At 38.0% G+C, this 15,619-nt stretch overlaps 1 protein-coding gene across 4 annotated transcripts in view; it reads left to right on the plus strand.

The window, feature by feature from the left end:
* The window catches only part of wdr3 (WD repeat domain 3), a 45,889-nt gene extending 32,485 nt beyond the window's left edge, over nucleotides 1–13,404 (plus strand). For all 4 annotated transcript variants that reach the window (XM_052013376.1, XM_052013378.1, XM_052013379.1 and 1 more), the window contains exons 18-27: nucleotides 767–878; nucleotides 1,903–2,037; nucleotides 4,223–4,273; nucleotides 4,829–4,894; nucleotides 4,998–5,090; nucleotides 8,144–8,194; nucleotides 9,186–9,229; nucleotides 10,278–10,406; nucleotides 11,146–11,239; nucleotides 13,014–13,404. In XM_052013376.1, coding sequence (XP_051869336.1) covers nucleotides 767–878; nucleotides 1,903–2,037; nucleotides 4,223–4,273; nucleotides 4,829–4,894; nucleotides 4,998–5,090; nucleotides 8,144–8,194; nucleotides 9,186–9,229; nucleotides 10,278–10,406; nucleotides 11,146–11,239; nucleotides 13,014–13,169 — 931 coding nt within the window. In that variant the 3' untranslated portion in view covers nucleotides 13,170–13,404. The remainder of the gene's footprint in view (nucleotides 1–766; nucleotides 879–1,902; nucleotides 2,038–4,222; nucleotides 4,274–4,828; nucleotides 4,895–4,997; nucleotides 5,091–8,143; nucleotides 8,195–9,185; nucleotides 9,230–10,277; nucleotides 10,407–11,145; nucleotides 11,240–13,013) is intronic.
* Nucleotides 13,405–15,619: the final 2,215 nt, after the last annotated feature.

Here is a 15,619-nt window from a genome sequence, read left to right on the forward strand (position 1 = left end):
CAGTTCACAACGCTGGACACAATTGTAGCAATGGGCCATGTATCTGCACTGGTCATATGAATGGATGTTGTTTGCATACCATATGGACATTATGAACGGTAATGTGTAGCTTACTTACAATAAGAGAAATAAGGACTTTTGTTGATGTTGATCTTTCAAAGTTGAGCCTATACATACATTGGGTGTCATTGGGACTAGCCTGCGTGAGTTATGCCATTCCATTTTTGCTGTGTATTTTGGAGAAGTGAGCAATGTTTGGCTTGAGGATGAGAAGTTGGAATTGATGTCTAGCAAAATAAGCTGCTTTGTTAATATTCCAAAAGTTAAAGCATTTTGTGAAAGAATATCTTTTAAATTTATGAGTACTGACAAATATAGAATAAAAAACAACAAAATAAACACTTAATAGTAAAAATAAGAATCAGAATTGAAAGTATTCAATAAAAATATAAGGATACAAGGGATTAGAGTAGGAATGAGTGCGAGGAGGATAATAAAAACATTTTAAAATAATGCACTATATAGATTTAAAAGAAAAGGAAATTTGGCACAATGCTGGTCAGAATATTGTCTTTTCCAGAGAGGTAAGATTTTGTTTGTGCATTTTATAAGTCAACTGTGTGATAATTATTTGTTGTTTAGTTGGCTTCCGGCCATTGGTACAATTTTAGGGTTACACAACAAAAAATGGTAAATTCTAGATAACCGAAGAAAAGAAAAAGTACTTAGGAAAACCATTTTTTTTCTCTGCTCTGTTTCCCTGCAGTGTAATGTCTTTGAAGTTTGTAGCAAAAACTCACCTCTTCTTTACTGCTGGGAAAGACAGGAAAATCAAACAGTGGGATGCTGACAATTTTGAGCACATTCAGACTCTAGAAGTGAGTATGACTTCAGTGGAAGGCACATTACATAGTTAAACAGTCATGGCTTGTCTCAATTGGCTGCTTTTGAATCTATAAATATTGTTTATTGTAATAATTACAAAAAATGGATGCCATTTAAATGACTGTACAACAAGAAAATGAATTCTTGCTTTGAATTTGCACTTGGAAGTGATTAGTAAGTAGCAAAATTGTTGCTGTAGAGTAAGACAAAAGATGATAAGAAATGGAAGCAAGTGATTCATGTGACCATTTAAATCTATTTCACCCTTCAATAAGATCATGACTGAACATCTATCTCAAGTCCACTTTGTCACCCAATCTCCATAAAAATCTGTTGATCTTAGCTTCAAATGTATTCATGACTCACCACCCATTGCCCCCTGAGTTAGGAGTTTTAAAGCTTCACAAACCTTTGCATAAAGAAATTTCTCCTCATCTCAGTCTTAAATAGAAAATGCATTATTCTGAGATTTATGTCACTCAGTTTTAGACTTTCCAGCTGGAGGAAACTGCTACCTGGTATCTACCCTCCTGATCCCTCAAAGAATGTGTTATGTCTCAAGGAAATAACCTTTAATTTTAAACACTACTCAGTTGCCCCTCGTAGGACAGCCACCTCTTCCCAGGAAATAAATGTGGTAGGTTCCGTTTGAAGGTGTAAGCTGCAGGATAGATATATCCTGGATTTACAAAAGCTTTTGACAAAGTACCACACATGACTTAATTCCTTTTTTTTGCAACAAAATTCCAGGACCTCAGTCTTATTATAAGTGCCAACATTTGAATTTTGTATTTGGCTGGTGTATAAATAATTGATGAGGTCTAAAACACATCATATTGGAGATACAGATTGGTATTCCACATAAACTAGTTTTTGTATGCACATACTACTTGCTCTTTAAATGCATAGTTCCTGGTAGTTGCTGATGAATTATGACCACCTTCAGGTTCTCTATAGATTTGTAAAGCCTGCTTGACCCAGTCTGGTTGTTTTTTTGTTTCTTTTTGTTCTCTGTAGGGACATCATGGGGAGGTCTGGTGTCTGGCCGTCAGCCCGAATGGAGATCACATAGTTTCTTCCTCTCATGATAAATCTCTACGACTGTGGGACCGAACAAGAGAGCCAATCATCCTGGAGGAAGAGAGAGAAATGGTGATGTATCACTAACTGTTGTATGAAGGGAAACAAGCTATATTGATTTAGATGAAATGGGCCTGTCTGGGGTCAGAGTATTGGCAGAGCACGGGGATACATTTGCATTCTCCAGCCAACAAACTCTGAAGAGGATTGGAAGATGCTGTGAGAGACTTTAGTGCTTCACCTTTGGAACTTGCTTTAAGTAGAGCCAGGCTGATATGATTCAAGCATTCTTTGTCTATTGGCTGAGAGCTGTTGCTTTTGAAGAACTGGGTTGAGACCACTCAGATTTTATAGATTTCTTTGAAAATAATAGTTAATCTTGAAATAGTTTCATAAAGCAACAAGCATTTCTATATCTCTGCAAACTTGGTAAAAATTCCCCAACTTCACAGGAAGGAACATTGTTGAATAAATACTACAATGACTACAACTTTATCAGAGTGGGATTTAAGAAGTGTCTTAATAAGAGAGCTATTGGTATGGAGCTTTAGAGATTTAGGGAGAGAATTCCAGAGCTTCAGAGTTTGCAGATCATGGTATAATAATTAAAATTGCAAAAGAGGACAGAAATCTTGGAGAACTGGCATGCTGTAGGGACTTCAAAGATGGTGGAGAAGTAAGACTGTGGAGGAATTGGAAAATAGGGATGAGAAGTTCAAAACTGAGGCATTACTAGACCAGGAGTTAATTTGAGTTATTAACACAGATGGGAGATGAATGAGATAAGGTGCAAGTTAGAATGATGACTGTAGTAGAGCAGAAGCACTTAGTTGGTAGATAGCTGGTCGGGAGAGCACTAGAATAGTTAGGCCTGACAAAAACAATGGCATGGGTAAGAATTTCAGCGTTAGATGTGCTGAGGTAGGGCACAGACAAGAAGTGTAAGGGGGATGGAAGCAGGTAGCCTTGTTGATGGGGAGAAAAAGAAGTTAGGACTTCATCTAAGGATAAAGTAGGATGCAAACTTTACAAATGATTTATTGCAGACAGTGGACTAGGAGAAGAATAGGACTTATGGTTAGATTAGGTCTGTGCAGTATTTAGATGGAGGAAATTCCTGTTTATCTGGCACTGAAATTTAAACAGGCAATACTTTTGATTCAACAATTTTGTAGAATCATGTCTTACCAGCAGTGCAGGCATTCATTGCCCATCCTTAATTGCCCTTGAGAAGACTCCATTTATATGCTGTGAACACCCTTGCTGCCCTTACCTTCTAAGATCCATCTAAAAATGTCCATTACCCCTGATTTGTTGGGGCAAGAAGTATGATATTGTGATAGAGATGGATGTTCTGAACATGTTTGTGAAACCCATTTTAAAGATGTTGCTTAGGACAAGCATGCTGATGAGAAATAGATGGAAACCTAAAGTATGTTACTGAGGACTTGAGCAGTAACCATGTAGAATCAGGAAGAGAAGAAATTGCTGTCAATTTTCTGGCTATCACCGAGTAGATAGAAATAGTAGATAGAAATAGTAGATAGAACTCCTCCAGCATTTTGTATGTTGTTCCAGAATTCAGCATCTGCAGTCTCATGTGTCCAAATAGAAATGGTATCAGCCTAGACAAGTCCCAGCCAGTGTAAATTCTGCTGCTTGGAAGAGGCACTGAGTTTATGTGCTGGAAAAGCACATCAGAGGTTTGCAAGTTCAATTCCTTCATTGGCATTGTAAAATTGTGTTGAATAAGACTTTAATTTATTGGTTGGCACCCCAGGAAGCTATAACAGTTGCTCAACTGTTATGAAAATTCAAATTACGTCTGACCTATGCGATTTACTCATTGCTTTCAGGTGTTACCAGCATTACCAATGGTGTAATGATGAAAAGATCTTTACGGAGGGGAAACACTTCTTGTACTTTCCTTCAATTTGTCCCTATCCTATTGAAGATCTTTTTCTCAGCAATTTTGGCTTTTTTCAGTAACTTTGGGACTCGTGCCTGGGTCAAGAAGCAGAGAATTGGGCTGAAAAAGTTGATGCAATAAGTAGAAGATGCACACCCAATCTTGTCAGGATCATTGGAGGAATCCATATCTTCACTGTTGAACAAGAACTATTTTAAAAGCAGATCATTCAAGATTTCTCTGCCAGCAATTGGGAGGATTGAACTGGCAGTTGTGTATAGGAGTGCATGTCATTAGGTTTTTGAATTGTTTGCATTTTACAAATTAATTGTTGCTAATTTCCCACAGCAAAGGGAAGCAGAATTCGAAGAGAGTGTGGGAAAAGAAGATGAACCAGTGGTGAGTTTTTCACTGATGCAGCAGCTTTTTAATGTACTATTTATAATAGTCCATTGGTAATCACAGTCAATTGCATTGTCAGGCTGCAGGTAAACAACTGAGCTTCTCCCATCTACAATGTATTAAAAAAAAATTCCATCTCTGTTGTCTCCTGCTTGTAACCTTTCTTCAACTGAAAACTACATGCAACATCATGGGTGATCAATAGTTCTGTTGCACAATTTCTAAGAGAGATGTATATCAGTTCTTTATGTATTCCACTGAAGCTTATTAACCTTCTTAATACTAAGACAGAGGAGCTTTGGTGGATGTCCATGCTTCTCTCAATATTTGATCCTTGAAAATAGCTGCCCGAACTATTTACAGAGCTTGAGATGGTGTTAGGTGTTGAATAGAAGTCCTTCAGTAATGTTGTGCATACTAAGTCACTTTCTTCTTCTGAAGGATTCATGCTATTTATCATATTTCCAGTCCATAATCTATATGCTTAACTGTGAGGTTTATACAGAATTCTCGTGAATAGAGTTTTCACTGAAATTACATTTCACTTTATAGGTTCCTGGAGAGAAAGAAGGGGAGGCAGGCTTAGCTGGGAAGAAGACTATAGAAACTGTTAAAGCTGTAAGTACATCAAACTAAATAATATTTTCCAAAATTTATAAAGTGCATTAGTACATGATCTTTGAGAGCCCCAATGGATTCATTTGTTGAATGTTCTTGGCAGGCTGAGCGTATCATGGAAGCAATCGAACTCTATAGGGAAGAGACCAAGAAACTGGAGGAACACAGAAGAGCCTGTATTGTGGCAGGCAGAGAGGTTGGCTCTTTCCATTTTTCAAAGTTCCTTATTAATTTGCTATTCCATAGCTAGTGAGGACAACTATATGCCAAGGCAACATAATTGCACGATGATATCAACCAGTCACAACTGAAAGCACTCGTTCTTCCCATTATCATGATACAGGGTTAAGCAGATCTTCAGTCTCATCCTTAATTTTGAACATTAGCTGGATTTTCTTTAATGGATCTTTGTTTGTTTCAAATTTTGTGCAAGGTCATGAAGCAAATACTTGTGAGATAATCAAAAGGGAATAGTGACCAGAACATCTGAAAATGAAAAAAAAAGTAGAAGGGAAGGCTGGTGAACTGGCAAAGTACAAAGTATTGCAAATGGGGAGCTAGCCTGGAAATGTTGACAGAGTTCAGTGGTGGGAAATCAAATAGGGGCCAGATTATACCAGCCTGTTATCCCCTTGTTCAGAATAGCTACTTGTAGCCCACTTGTGCCCATGCTTAGTTCCTCCACATTCAGCCAAGCTGTCTCACTGGTCTTTTGCATCTCAGAATCAACAGAATGATCCACATAGTGATTGGGTCTCTAGTAATGTTGTAAGGAAGCATTGACCTTAAAACACTTACAGCAGTCAGCAAGTTCAGGTTGAGATCTTCTCAGCTGTTGGTTTAATTTAAAAGCTGTTAAAATAGAAGTAAATAAGTTAAAATTTAGAATTATTTAAGAAAAATAGTTAACTAATAACCTCTGCAGAGTTTAAAATACTAAAGTAAAATAATTTTTAAAACTTATTACCCCCTTTGATTCCTAAATCTTTGCCCCTCATTCATCATGAAATCAAATGGAATACAGAGGTGGAGAGAATTTAGGGATTAAGCCTAAATCAGTCAATTCTGGAAGATTGGGACAAGGTTCAGTTTCAATGACTAAAAGCTATCCATTGCAATTGGAACTCATCCTCTTAACTATACGCACTCAAGAAGTACCACCAACACCGTCTCTGCGGTATCATCGAAATTCAATGGCAAAATAAGTTAATCTATACTAATGTCTTCTCCCAAGCCAACACTCCCATTATTGAGGCCCTACTTGCACTCCATTGACTGCATTCTCTTGCTTGGCCAACTCCAGACTCCCAAAATAAACGTAATGTGCCAAGCTTTGTAATGGCAAAAAATTACCAGGTGAACAGAGGCAGAGATTCAAGGATGTTCTCAAAGCCTTCTTGGAAAAAACGCAACCCCCCTCACTTGCCCCTGGGAATATCTGGCCCACGATTGCTCAAAAGGAGAAGAAAAATTCAGGATTGCAGTAAAGACTTTAGCATAGCGGTTAGCGTAACGCTATTACAGTGCCAGCGACCTGGGTTCGATTCCGGCCGCTGTCTGTGAGGAGTTTGTATGTCCTCCCCATGACTGCGTTGTTTCCTCCAGGTGCTCCGGTTTCCTCCCACATTCCAAAGACGTTTGGGTTAGGAAGTTGCGGGCATCGTATGTTGGCGCTGGAAGCATGGCGACCCTTGCGGGCTGCCCCCAGAACACTACGCAAAGATGCATTTCACTGTGTGTTTCGATGTACATGTGACTAATGAAGATATCTTATATATTGAGAGCACACAGGAGCATAGTGCAGACAATGGAAGGAGTGCACTGCCTCCCAGATTACCCAGTCTCCTGCCCCACCTGTGGTAGAGTCTGCAGCTACATTATTTGCCGCATTATTCACCTCAGAATCCATGGAACTGGATTGGAAACAAGTCAGCTAAGAAAGAGGATCTATATGCACATATTAATGACCTCTTTGTTTGAAAGCATTGATTGACAGTGCCAGCAAAGTAAGAAAAAGGATTAGGTCAGAATTTGCCACTGCCTTCCAAGTGTCTGCTCACAAAGATCTGGTGATCACAGCAAAGCAACTTCCCCTCTCTGACATCCACTGTCAGGTATCAATGCAAAGCTGTCCCTTGTGTCTAGCAGCTGTGATATCAACAAGTAAGCTGAGCAGCCAATCACATCCATCTATACTTCTCGCTGCCTCAGTAAAGTAGCCAGCATAATCAAAGACCCAACCCACCTGGGACATTCTCTCTTCTACCCTCTCCCATCAGGCAGTAGATACAAAAGTCTGAAAGCACGTACCACCGGGATTAAGAACAGCTTCTATCCCGCTGTTATAAGACTATTGAACGGTTCCCTACTACGATAAAATGGACTCTTGACCTCACAATCTATCTCGTTATGACCTTGCACCTTATTGTCTACTTGCACTGCACTTTCTCTGTAGCTGTGACACTTTACTCTGCATTCTGTATCGTTTTACCCTGTACTACCTCAGTGCACTGTGCAATGAATTGATCTGTATGAATGGTATGCAAGACAAGGTTTTCACTGTACCTCGGTACAAGTGACAATAATAATAAACCAATAACCAATAAAGAGTGATCATACAGCTAACCAGGAAGCAAAACAAATCATTATCCACAATTATAAATTATTTATATAGAAACTTTTTCCATTTTAATTTATTTTAAAACCTTTATTTTGAAATGTTCTGGAGAATTACAATATACAATCAAAGGTTTTAGTGCTATTTGCTGTTGCTCAACAATGGTTAGGCCTTACTGTGCCTTTGAAAGATAACATACTTTGCAACAAAGGATCTGATTTTCAGGGTATTTTGTAGTGGGGCTCATTTATAAGTAGCTTGAATTTACATAAGTTCAGCTGTTTTCCCTTTACTGTCCCGTAGAGTTGAGCTAAATTACTAACAGTAACTTTGAGATGTCTGCTATAGACTGTATATGCACAGAAATCCTGAGCTGGTGTCAGTTTTGCAGAATAATGACAGTGAACAGCACTAGTTTCATGTCATTGCCCAAAATCACAGTGCAGCAGGATAATCCTTCATCAGAACTTTGACAGAGTTAGGGAATGATCTCTTTTCATATTCTGAAACTAACAAATGTAATATCTCTAGTTTAGCAATCTTACAAGTCTAATTTTCACACTAGACATCTTATCAGTGTTGGCTGTGTTCATGATGTAGAAGGTAACTTACATGATCTTTATCCATCCCAGCTGCCGCCGCCACCTACCAACCCTATACTGGCCACATTTGGAAATATTTCTGTGAGTAGTTAATCCTCTCCAATTTTTTTTCTTATTTGTATAAAATATGCTATTTAACGGTTTGCCTGTCAGATTTGAGTTACCTTGTAGACTGAGCTCTCATGCAAGATCGAGATCTAGTCAGTAAAAGGCATTGCGATTATTAAGCAGATGGGCACCTTTGGGAAGGGGTGAGAGGATGGAGAATTGTTAATGGATGCACTGCACTGTGTCTTTAGCTGTGCCTTTGTTAGAAGGCAAGGGCCTCATATTTAACAAAAGAAGAGGATGAACCAGCAGTCTGAAGATATTTCTTCCCTTAAGTTTTTTTAGGATGCTGCTCGGGCCAACACACAGTTGAACACTGAGACCCCTTACTATATATTCCTATGAGGCCTCCAAACTGGGACCTAATATGCAGTAGTCCATCCAGCAGTCAAATGGGAAAATAAGAGAAATGTAATATTTCATTGGCATGCCATTTGAATGACCATATTCTGCATAGTTTGTACCATTTGGATCAACCTGTGGGAAAATGGTGTCGGCGAGGAGTGGAGTGGGGTACACAGTTTCTGAGCCCAGTACCAGCCTGTCCCACTTTGTGACGTGCCAGTGGCTGGTAACTCAGTGTTCTCTGAAAAAAAGTGAAATTGTGAATGTTTTGTTACTTATTTAAAGTCTTAGTTAATTAATGTTTATATCTTCTTTGGAAAGTGTCGCATTGTTATAGTTACAAATGGTTAAGATTTATTCCTCACCTTATGTTATGCTATTTTTATGAGAAAAGAAGCAGTTTAATTGATTTTTGAGTGCAGTACTAGATTATTATGATTTGCTTTAAGGTTGTACTAATAAAGGCATGAAAGGAATTTGATGGTTCCAAACTATTTTGTTATTTGTTTATCTTTGCTAATGGAAATTTTTTGAAGTATATTTTTAGCTTGCAGTATGTTTAATAATTCTGTGTGTTGCTTGATCTTGTTACATGTGTTAAATTTTACATTTTTATTAGCCATCACAGTATGTCTTGGATGTTATTCGAAAAGTCAAGTCAAGGTGAGTTACAATTTAATATCTTTGTGTCAAATTCATAGCAGATTTTACTTCTGAACCAGAGGTTGTGTGTTCTAGTCCCACGTGAGCAATTTGAGCACATAACCTGAGCTGTCACTCTAGAACGGTGACAGGGGAATGCTACTGAAAACATGGATCCTATTTTTTAGTGGTGTTCGAGACAAGAAAATCAACACACCCTTCTGTCTTTGTTTTGTTCCTGATCAGCCAAATCCTGAGCACTCTTCAAATCTCATTGCAAAGCAATGTCAGGAGAAATCTCAACCCCAGCTTGTTGCTCTCAATCTCTGTCAGTTTAGCATCTAGATTGAACATCTGAGAGATAATCTGCTAACTACCATACAGTGAAGTATTATTAGTTGTTGACTTGTACTTCAGGATTGGGAGATTTCTTGATCTATTTCATTGGCTGTTTAGGGTTAATTGAAATACAAGTGCACTGTACTGTTAACTTTCCTAATTAATGCATTGAGTGACTATTTTTTAAACGTGAGGTGTAGGTGTCGCAGGTAAGATAATGTAAGCTTTCATTGCCTGTCCCAAAATGCCCTTGATCTAAGTGGCTTGCTTAGCCATATCAGAGAACAGTGAATTACTATGGAAACACAGAAGAGACTGCAGATGCTGGAATCTGGAGCAAAAACAGTCCTGGAAAAACTCAGTGGATCAAACAGGATCTGTGATGGCAAAAGGTGTACGTCTCCATTTCAGGTCGAGACCTTGCATCAGGACTGAGGGATGATCTGGACCATTATTCCAAATATTGAAACCATTGGAAGGTATCACAAGAATTATGCCACTGAATCCCTAAATTAACCATTCTGGCATCATAACATTTTGTCTGTGGAACTAGATTTGAATTTAGTGGAAAAGAATAATAATGAAAAATCTGGCTCTAATGTTTGTAAATTTTCATCAGTCTTTTGAAATGCCATAAAAATGTAGGAAACAAATTTTGAGTTGTGAGCACTTCCAATTTAAATTGTGCATACCTTTTGATCATTCTTTTGACCTTGGCTTTTTTTTCTAGTGAATTGGAGGAATCTCTGCTTGTGCTGCCATTTTCCTACAGCCCTGATCTACTAACTCTATTTAATGAGTACATTCAGCTTTCTCTAGAGGTTGAACTCATTTGCCGATGCCTTTTCTTCCTTCTTAGGTAAGTATTTACACTAAAGCAGTTTGATTCTATTTTCCTTCCATACAAAATTTGTTCCTTTTGGTTCTTGTGCAAATAAAAGAGAATGAATTGGCATAAATAGTTGTTTTGTTGATTGTCTTTCAATGAGTAGTCATGGTTGCAGTCACATTTTGATTCCCCTTGGGTATTATTTATACATTGTTCAATCTAGTTCTTTTCTGTGGTCTGAGCAATTGAGAAAAATTCAAAAGTAGCATGAATACACATAACAAATAAAAAGCACTCTCATTTGTGGAACTAGATTTTGAATTTAGTGGAAATCAATGATGTGAAAAATCTGTATCTAATGTCAGTGTATTCTTATGACCAGTCATAGCTCAAAACTGATAGTGTGAACCCTGCCCATAATTTTTTAATGAGTCATGGTCAGAGAGGGGTGCACAAATGGATGATGTACATGTGGAAAAGTTATTACTGGTCTGTCTTCTTACTGTTGTGAAGGCTAAGGTTAAACTGGTAGGCTGAAGTGGCATTCTTCAGCAATTGTCCACAGTTCCCCACAGGAAATTCAGAATCTCAGCCATGCCTTTGAGAAGAAGCTGAAAGTGGGGCCTTTGTTCTTTTCCAAAAAGAAAAGAAAGATTTAGTGTCCTTGAGTCTCTGCTATCCTGACGGGTATTTGGGATCAAGATGATTGCTTATTCTGGTACAAGATTATAAAACTAACCAATGACTTTTATACTATTTTTTCCATCAGAATTCATTTTGGACAGATTACAAGTAATCAGATGCTTCTTACAGTTATTGACAGTTTGAGAAAAAACACAATTGGAAAGATCAATGAAATGAAGGTATGGTTACTGTTCTTCCATAACTAACCATAAACAGAGTACATTTTAAGGTAAATAAAGAGTAATAGGGCAACAGCTTGCTCACAATAACTAACCATTTCCAAATGAATATACTAATTGCACTTGGGAACAAAATTATCGTGGGATGTTTTAGCAATAAATTTTTCAATTAAACTGTCTTTAGGAATGTTGGATTTAGGGTCCAGATTGCTTTTAATGTGTTTTTCCTTGTAGTTTTAGCTTTCTTTATACTTATATGTTTGTATAATCACTTGTTTGTAAACCTTTAGTAATGTGTAGTATATTTGGTTCTATTCTTCTGTATTTCTTTGTCTGCAAAGCTGAAGTGTGACTCAGTCAGTACCTGTTCGCAGGTTTTCTTTATCTAAACCAGTTTGCAGTATAAAACGAGAGCATGTGGTCACATTCCTTTGTTACTTCTTTACTTTGCTTGCTGGTGCAGGCTGACCCTGTCTGACCTGTACTATGGTGAACATCTAATAAAATGCCTGTAACCATAGGATTTGTTCCTCATTCTTGACTTACAAAGAACCTTCTGGACAACATCATCTCCAGATCTAACAGGAATCATACAGCACACACCTTATAAAGCAGTTGTGTTTCAATAGCACTTTCTATTCACAAGCAAAAATGAGTAGTTGGCTACATAGGAGAATGTCATACTTGTGTTCCTATAGGATTTTGTTTCACTTAGTGATTATGCCAAACTTGAAATTATTACAAAGAAGTAATGTTAATGCATTTTGAATGTGTTACAAAGAAATAATGCATTTCCAGCAAAGCTGATTTAAAAGATTTTATTTATTAACTTGTGTAGAAAAGCATAGAATCCTTGTTATCACTATTCAAAAACAAAATAAAATCAGAGCGCTGGAAATAGTCAGCTGGTTATGCAGCATATGTTGAGAAAAGCAGTTAATGTTTTAGGCTGATGACCATCCATTTATTCTATGGGAGGGAATCAACCTGAAGCAGTGACTTTCTATGTATGCTTCCTGATTTGCTGAATATTTCCAGCATTTTCTGTTCTTATTTTAAACTTTCAGCATCTGCATTATTTGGCTTTTGTATTTTTAAGAATATATAAAATATCAGAATTAAGTTTTGGAATGTGATGGATAGCATTAATCATTCCATTTCTAGGATGGCAATTTGGGACCATCATGATTAATGCCAGTTTATTCAGTTTGTTAAAGTAAAACTAGAAAGAGAAACAAAGTGCAGTCTTCCAAGTGTTTAAGTACTTTAAGAGTTTTGCTCAGCACATGCCGACAAAACTTAAGGACTCTTTAAATCTCAGCAAGGCAACAAACAAATGAAAGAACCATAATTTTTTTTAAAAAGTATTACAGGGAACAGACCTGGCAGCTGCTAGAAAATATCAGGTCTTTGCATTAAGCTCCCAAACCTTACCAATGGAACAAGTTCCATAAAGCAAGATGGAAAAAACTGAATCATTCATCAGTAACTAATATACAGTATAAAAATAAACATTAATTGGCAAGTCGGTGGATTTCATGTATCCCATCTGTGTGAAACACAATTTATTACTTATGCCATTTAGCAATGCACCTGCATTGGACTGTCATTTATAACAAAGCTTTAGAGTTGCTGTTTGGCTACAGGAAGATTAAGGAATCAGAAATTCACCACTGCTGCATCCTGTTAAGCCAATTGGAAGTAGTGTGGATATTTTATGAATGTATTTGCAACTTTTACTTCAGTGCTTTTTATTTCTGTTCTGCTTTGACAGGATCTCATTGGTTTCAATATGGCTGGACTACAGTTTTTACAGCGGGAGATGGAAGATAAAGAAGATGTGACCTTTTTTGCTGATGCAACTGAGAGATTCATGGAGAAGAAAAGGAAAAGAAAGATAAGAGAGAGAGCTATCCTAGCTCTTGTTTAAGGTTCATGCAAGAGCATCTAAGTTTCACTTACCATTGCACCACATAATATCACTGTGATGGCTCAGCAGAATTGAGGGAAATGTGTATCTGATCCAATCAAAGAAGTGCATTCCAATTCATCCAAGTTTATGCTACACATAAAATGAATAGGCAAGAAGGCTCAGTTATATTATGTTTATTTGGAAAATGCCTCCTCAGCCACTCTGTAAATGTGATTTAATAAAAGTTTAGTTCTTAAAATTGTGTGCACTCAGTGAATACAATGGTCTGCTGCCAGCACTTTTGAGGGCCTGTTACTAAGAATTACAGTGTTCAAGAAGTAGGTATTGGATATAATTCCCAAACCTTTTGATTAAATCATAATTTAGACTAGGCCTTGCCTGTTTTTAAAAAAAATAAATTTGTTTAGTAACTAAAATCTGTTCTCTGAGAAAGTGACCATGAATATTTTAAATGTCTTGTAAACTTAATTAGTTCATTCATATCCTTTTCTGAAGGAAAACCTCTCGACCTCGCCTGTCTAGTCAGTATGTGACTCCACTTTTGCCTCATGTTAACTTAAGTGGCTCACCTTGTTGTAACTGTCAGCTTTGCCCATAACATCCACATCCTGAGACCTTTCCAACAATTTCTAACCATATATAAACCAATATTTTGGACAAAATGTAACTGACAGGGTGGCAGGAGGTAGCACTGAAGACTGGGGAGGCTGGTGGCTGCCTGCTGGTGCCAAGGGAAGTCTGCTGGCAATACAGTAAATCCAGGGGGAGGATGTTGTGGGACACATACTGCAGGTGTGGTGATTGATGTGGATCCTGCACTCGCGGAGGTATGAATTTCCCTGAGGCTTACTTAGCAGACTATGCTGGCTTTTAAACTGTTTTGCCAATTAATATTTGTTAATGAGACTCCTGCCAGACTCCTATAAGATCCTCATCTGCCACCAACTCCAAAGCGCTTAAAGGGAAGAGAGCTGCTTTAAGTTTGCCTGTTCTTTAATCACCAACAGAAAAGAGATCAGTTGCCCCTGTATTATCAACAGGCTCTGTACTGAAGCTTGATCTTTTCATACCTACAAAGATGACTGGAGAAGATCAAGAACAGGAAAATCTTGCTGTTTTATGTGCTATGGAAGCCATTTATTGATAGCTCAGATTTTGTCTCATCTCAGGACAAAGTAAGTCTCCACTTATCTAAAACTGAGTGTTGGGCTTAAATTATTAAATATTTGGAAGAACTCTTATTAGATCTTTCTAAAAATATATGCACAGCCACTTTGGTATCAGGCTGAGGAGCTCCTCGAGACTAGCTGACTCTGGACCTGTCACTAGAGGGTGCTCTTGTTTAATTGTGGTTACTGAGGGAAGATGCAGACACCTTTATGCTCCATCTGGCCGTATCTTACTCAAGCTATGAGATGAACAATGACAGGATAAGATAGATGACGACAGTTTGGTAGTCTGAAATATCCACTTGGGTTTCCACACAAACATCAGTGTGTTGTTCATACACAGAATCAATTGCAAAAGCACAAAGGATCACAGTAATCAAAATGCAAGTTATTCCTGTTACAATTTGTGCTTGTGTCTCTGCAGCCTTTCATGCTGGTTTAAAAGTCCATTTTAAACTAGCCCACAAAACTGAATAATCATTATTACCCCTGCTCATGGGTGGTTCATCCACACCATTTGCCCAAGAATTTGAACACCTAGCATTAATGGACAGGATAACAATGGAAGCAGAGTCTTTGAATATCCTTAACCCAGAATGGCATAATGTCTTGATAAACAAGGAGCAAGAGGCTGTATTTCCAGACAATAGAGGAGGTCCTTTGGCCTATTTAGGTTTTGCAATCTCATTCCCCTGTTTAATTCCTTGTACCATATTCTCTCAGATGTACCCATTATTCCCCTACCACCTATGTACACTCAGGGTAATTTACATCGCAGTTAACCTAACATCTTTGGGTATGGGAGGAATCGAGTCCTGGGGAAAGCCCACGCAGTTACAGGAAGAACATGCAAATTCTACACAGACACCAGAGGTTAGAATTGAACCTGGGTGGCAGGAGCTGTGAGGCAGCTGCATTACATGCAGTGCCACTGTACTGCCCCTACCAGGGCTGGGTTACCAAGGGCAGTGAGGAGTTGATGTTGTAAGTGGAACAAACAAGATCTTATTGAGTGGCAAAGGCGGCTCAAGGGGCCATGTAGCTTTCTCCAGCTCCTAGTTCATATGTTTGTGATTTGTGTTGAAGCTTGCGCAAATTAAACAATCCCAAACAATGCCAGACATAAGTATTTTCAAATTGAGCACATTGTCATTTTTATAAAATGGAAATCAAAAAACAGCAGATTTGGAAATCTGAGATAAAGGCAGAAGACATTGCAAACACTCAGCAGGTCAGGTAGCATCTGTGGAAATAGAAACAGCTAATGTTTCAGGTCGG

The sequence above is a fragment of the Pristis pectinata genome, chromosome 4 (genome assembly GCF_009764475.1).
Source record: "Pristis pectinata isolate sPriPec2 chromosome 4, sPriPec2.1.pri, whole genome shotgun sequence".
Classification (NCBI taxonomy): Eukaryota; Metazoa; Chordata; class Chondrichthyes; order Rhinopristiformes; family Pristidae; genus Pristis; species Pristis pectinata.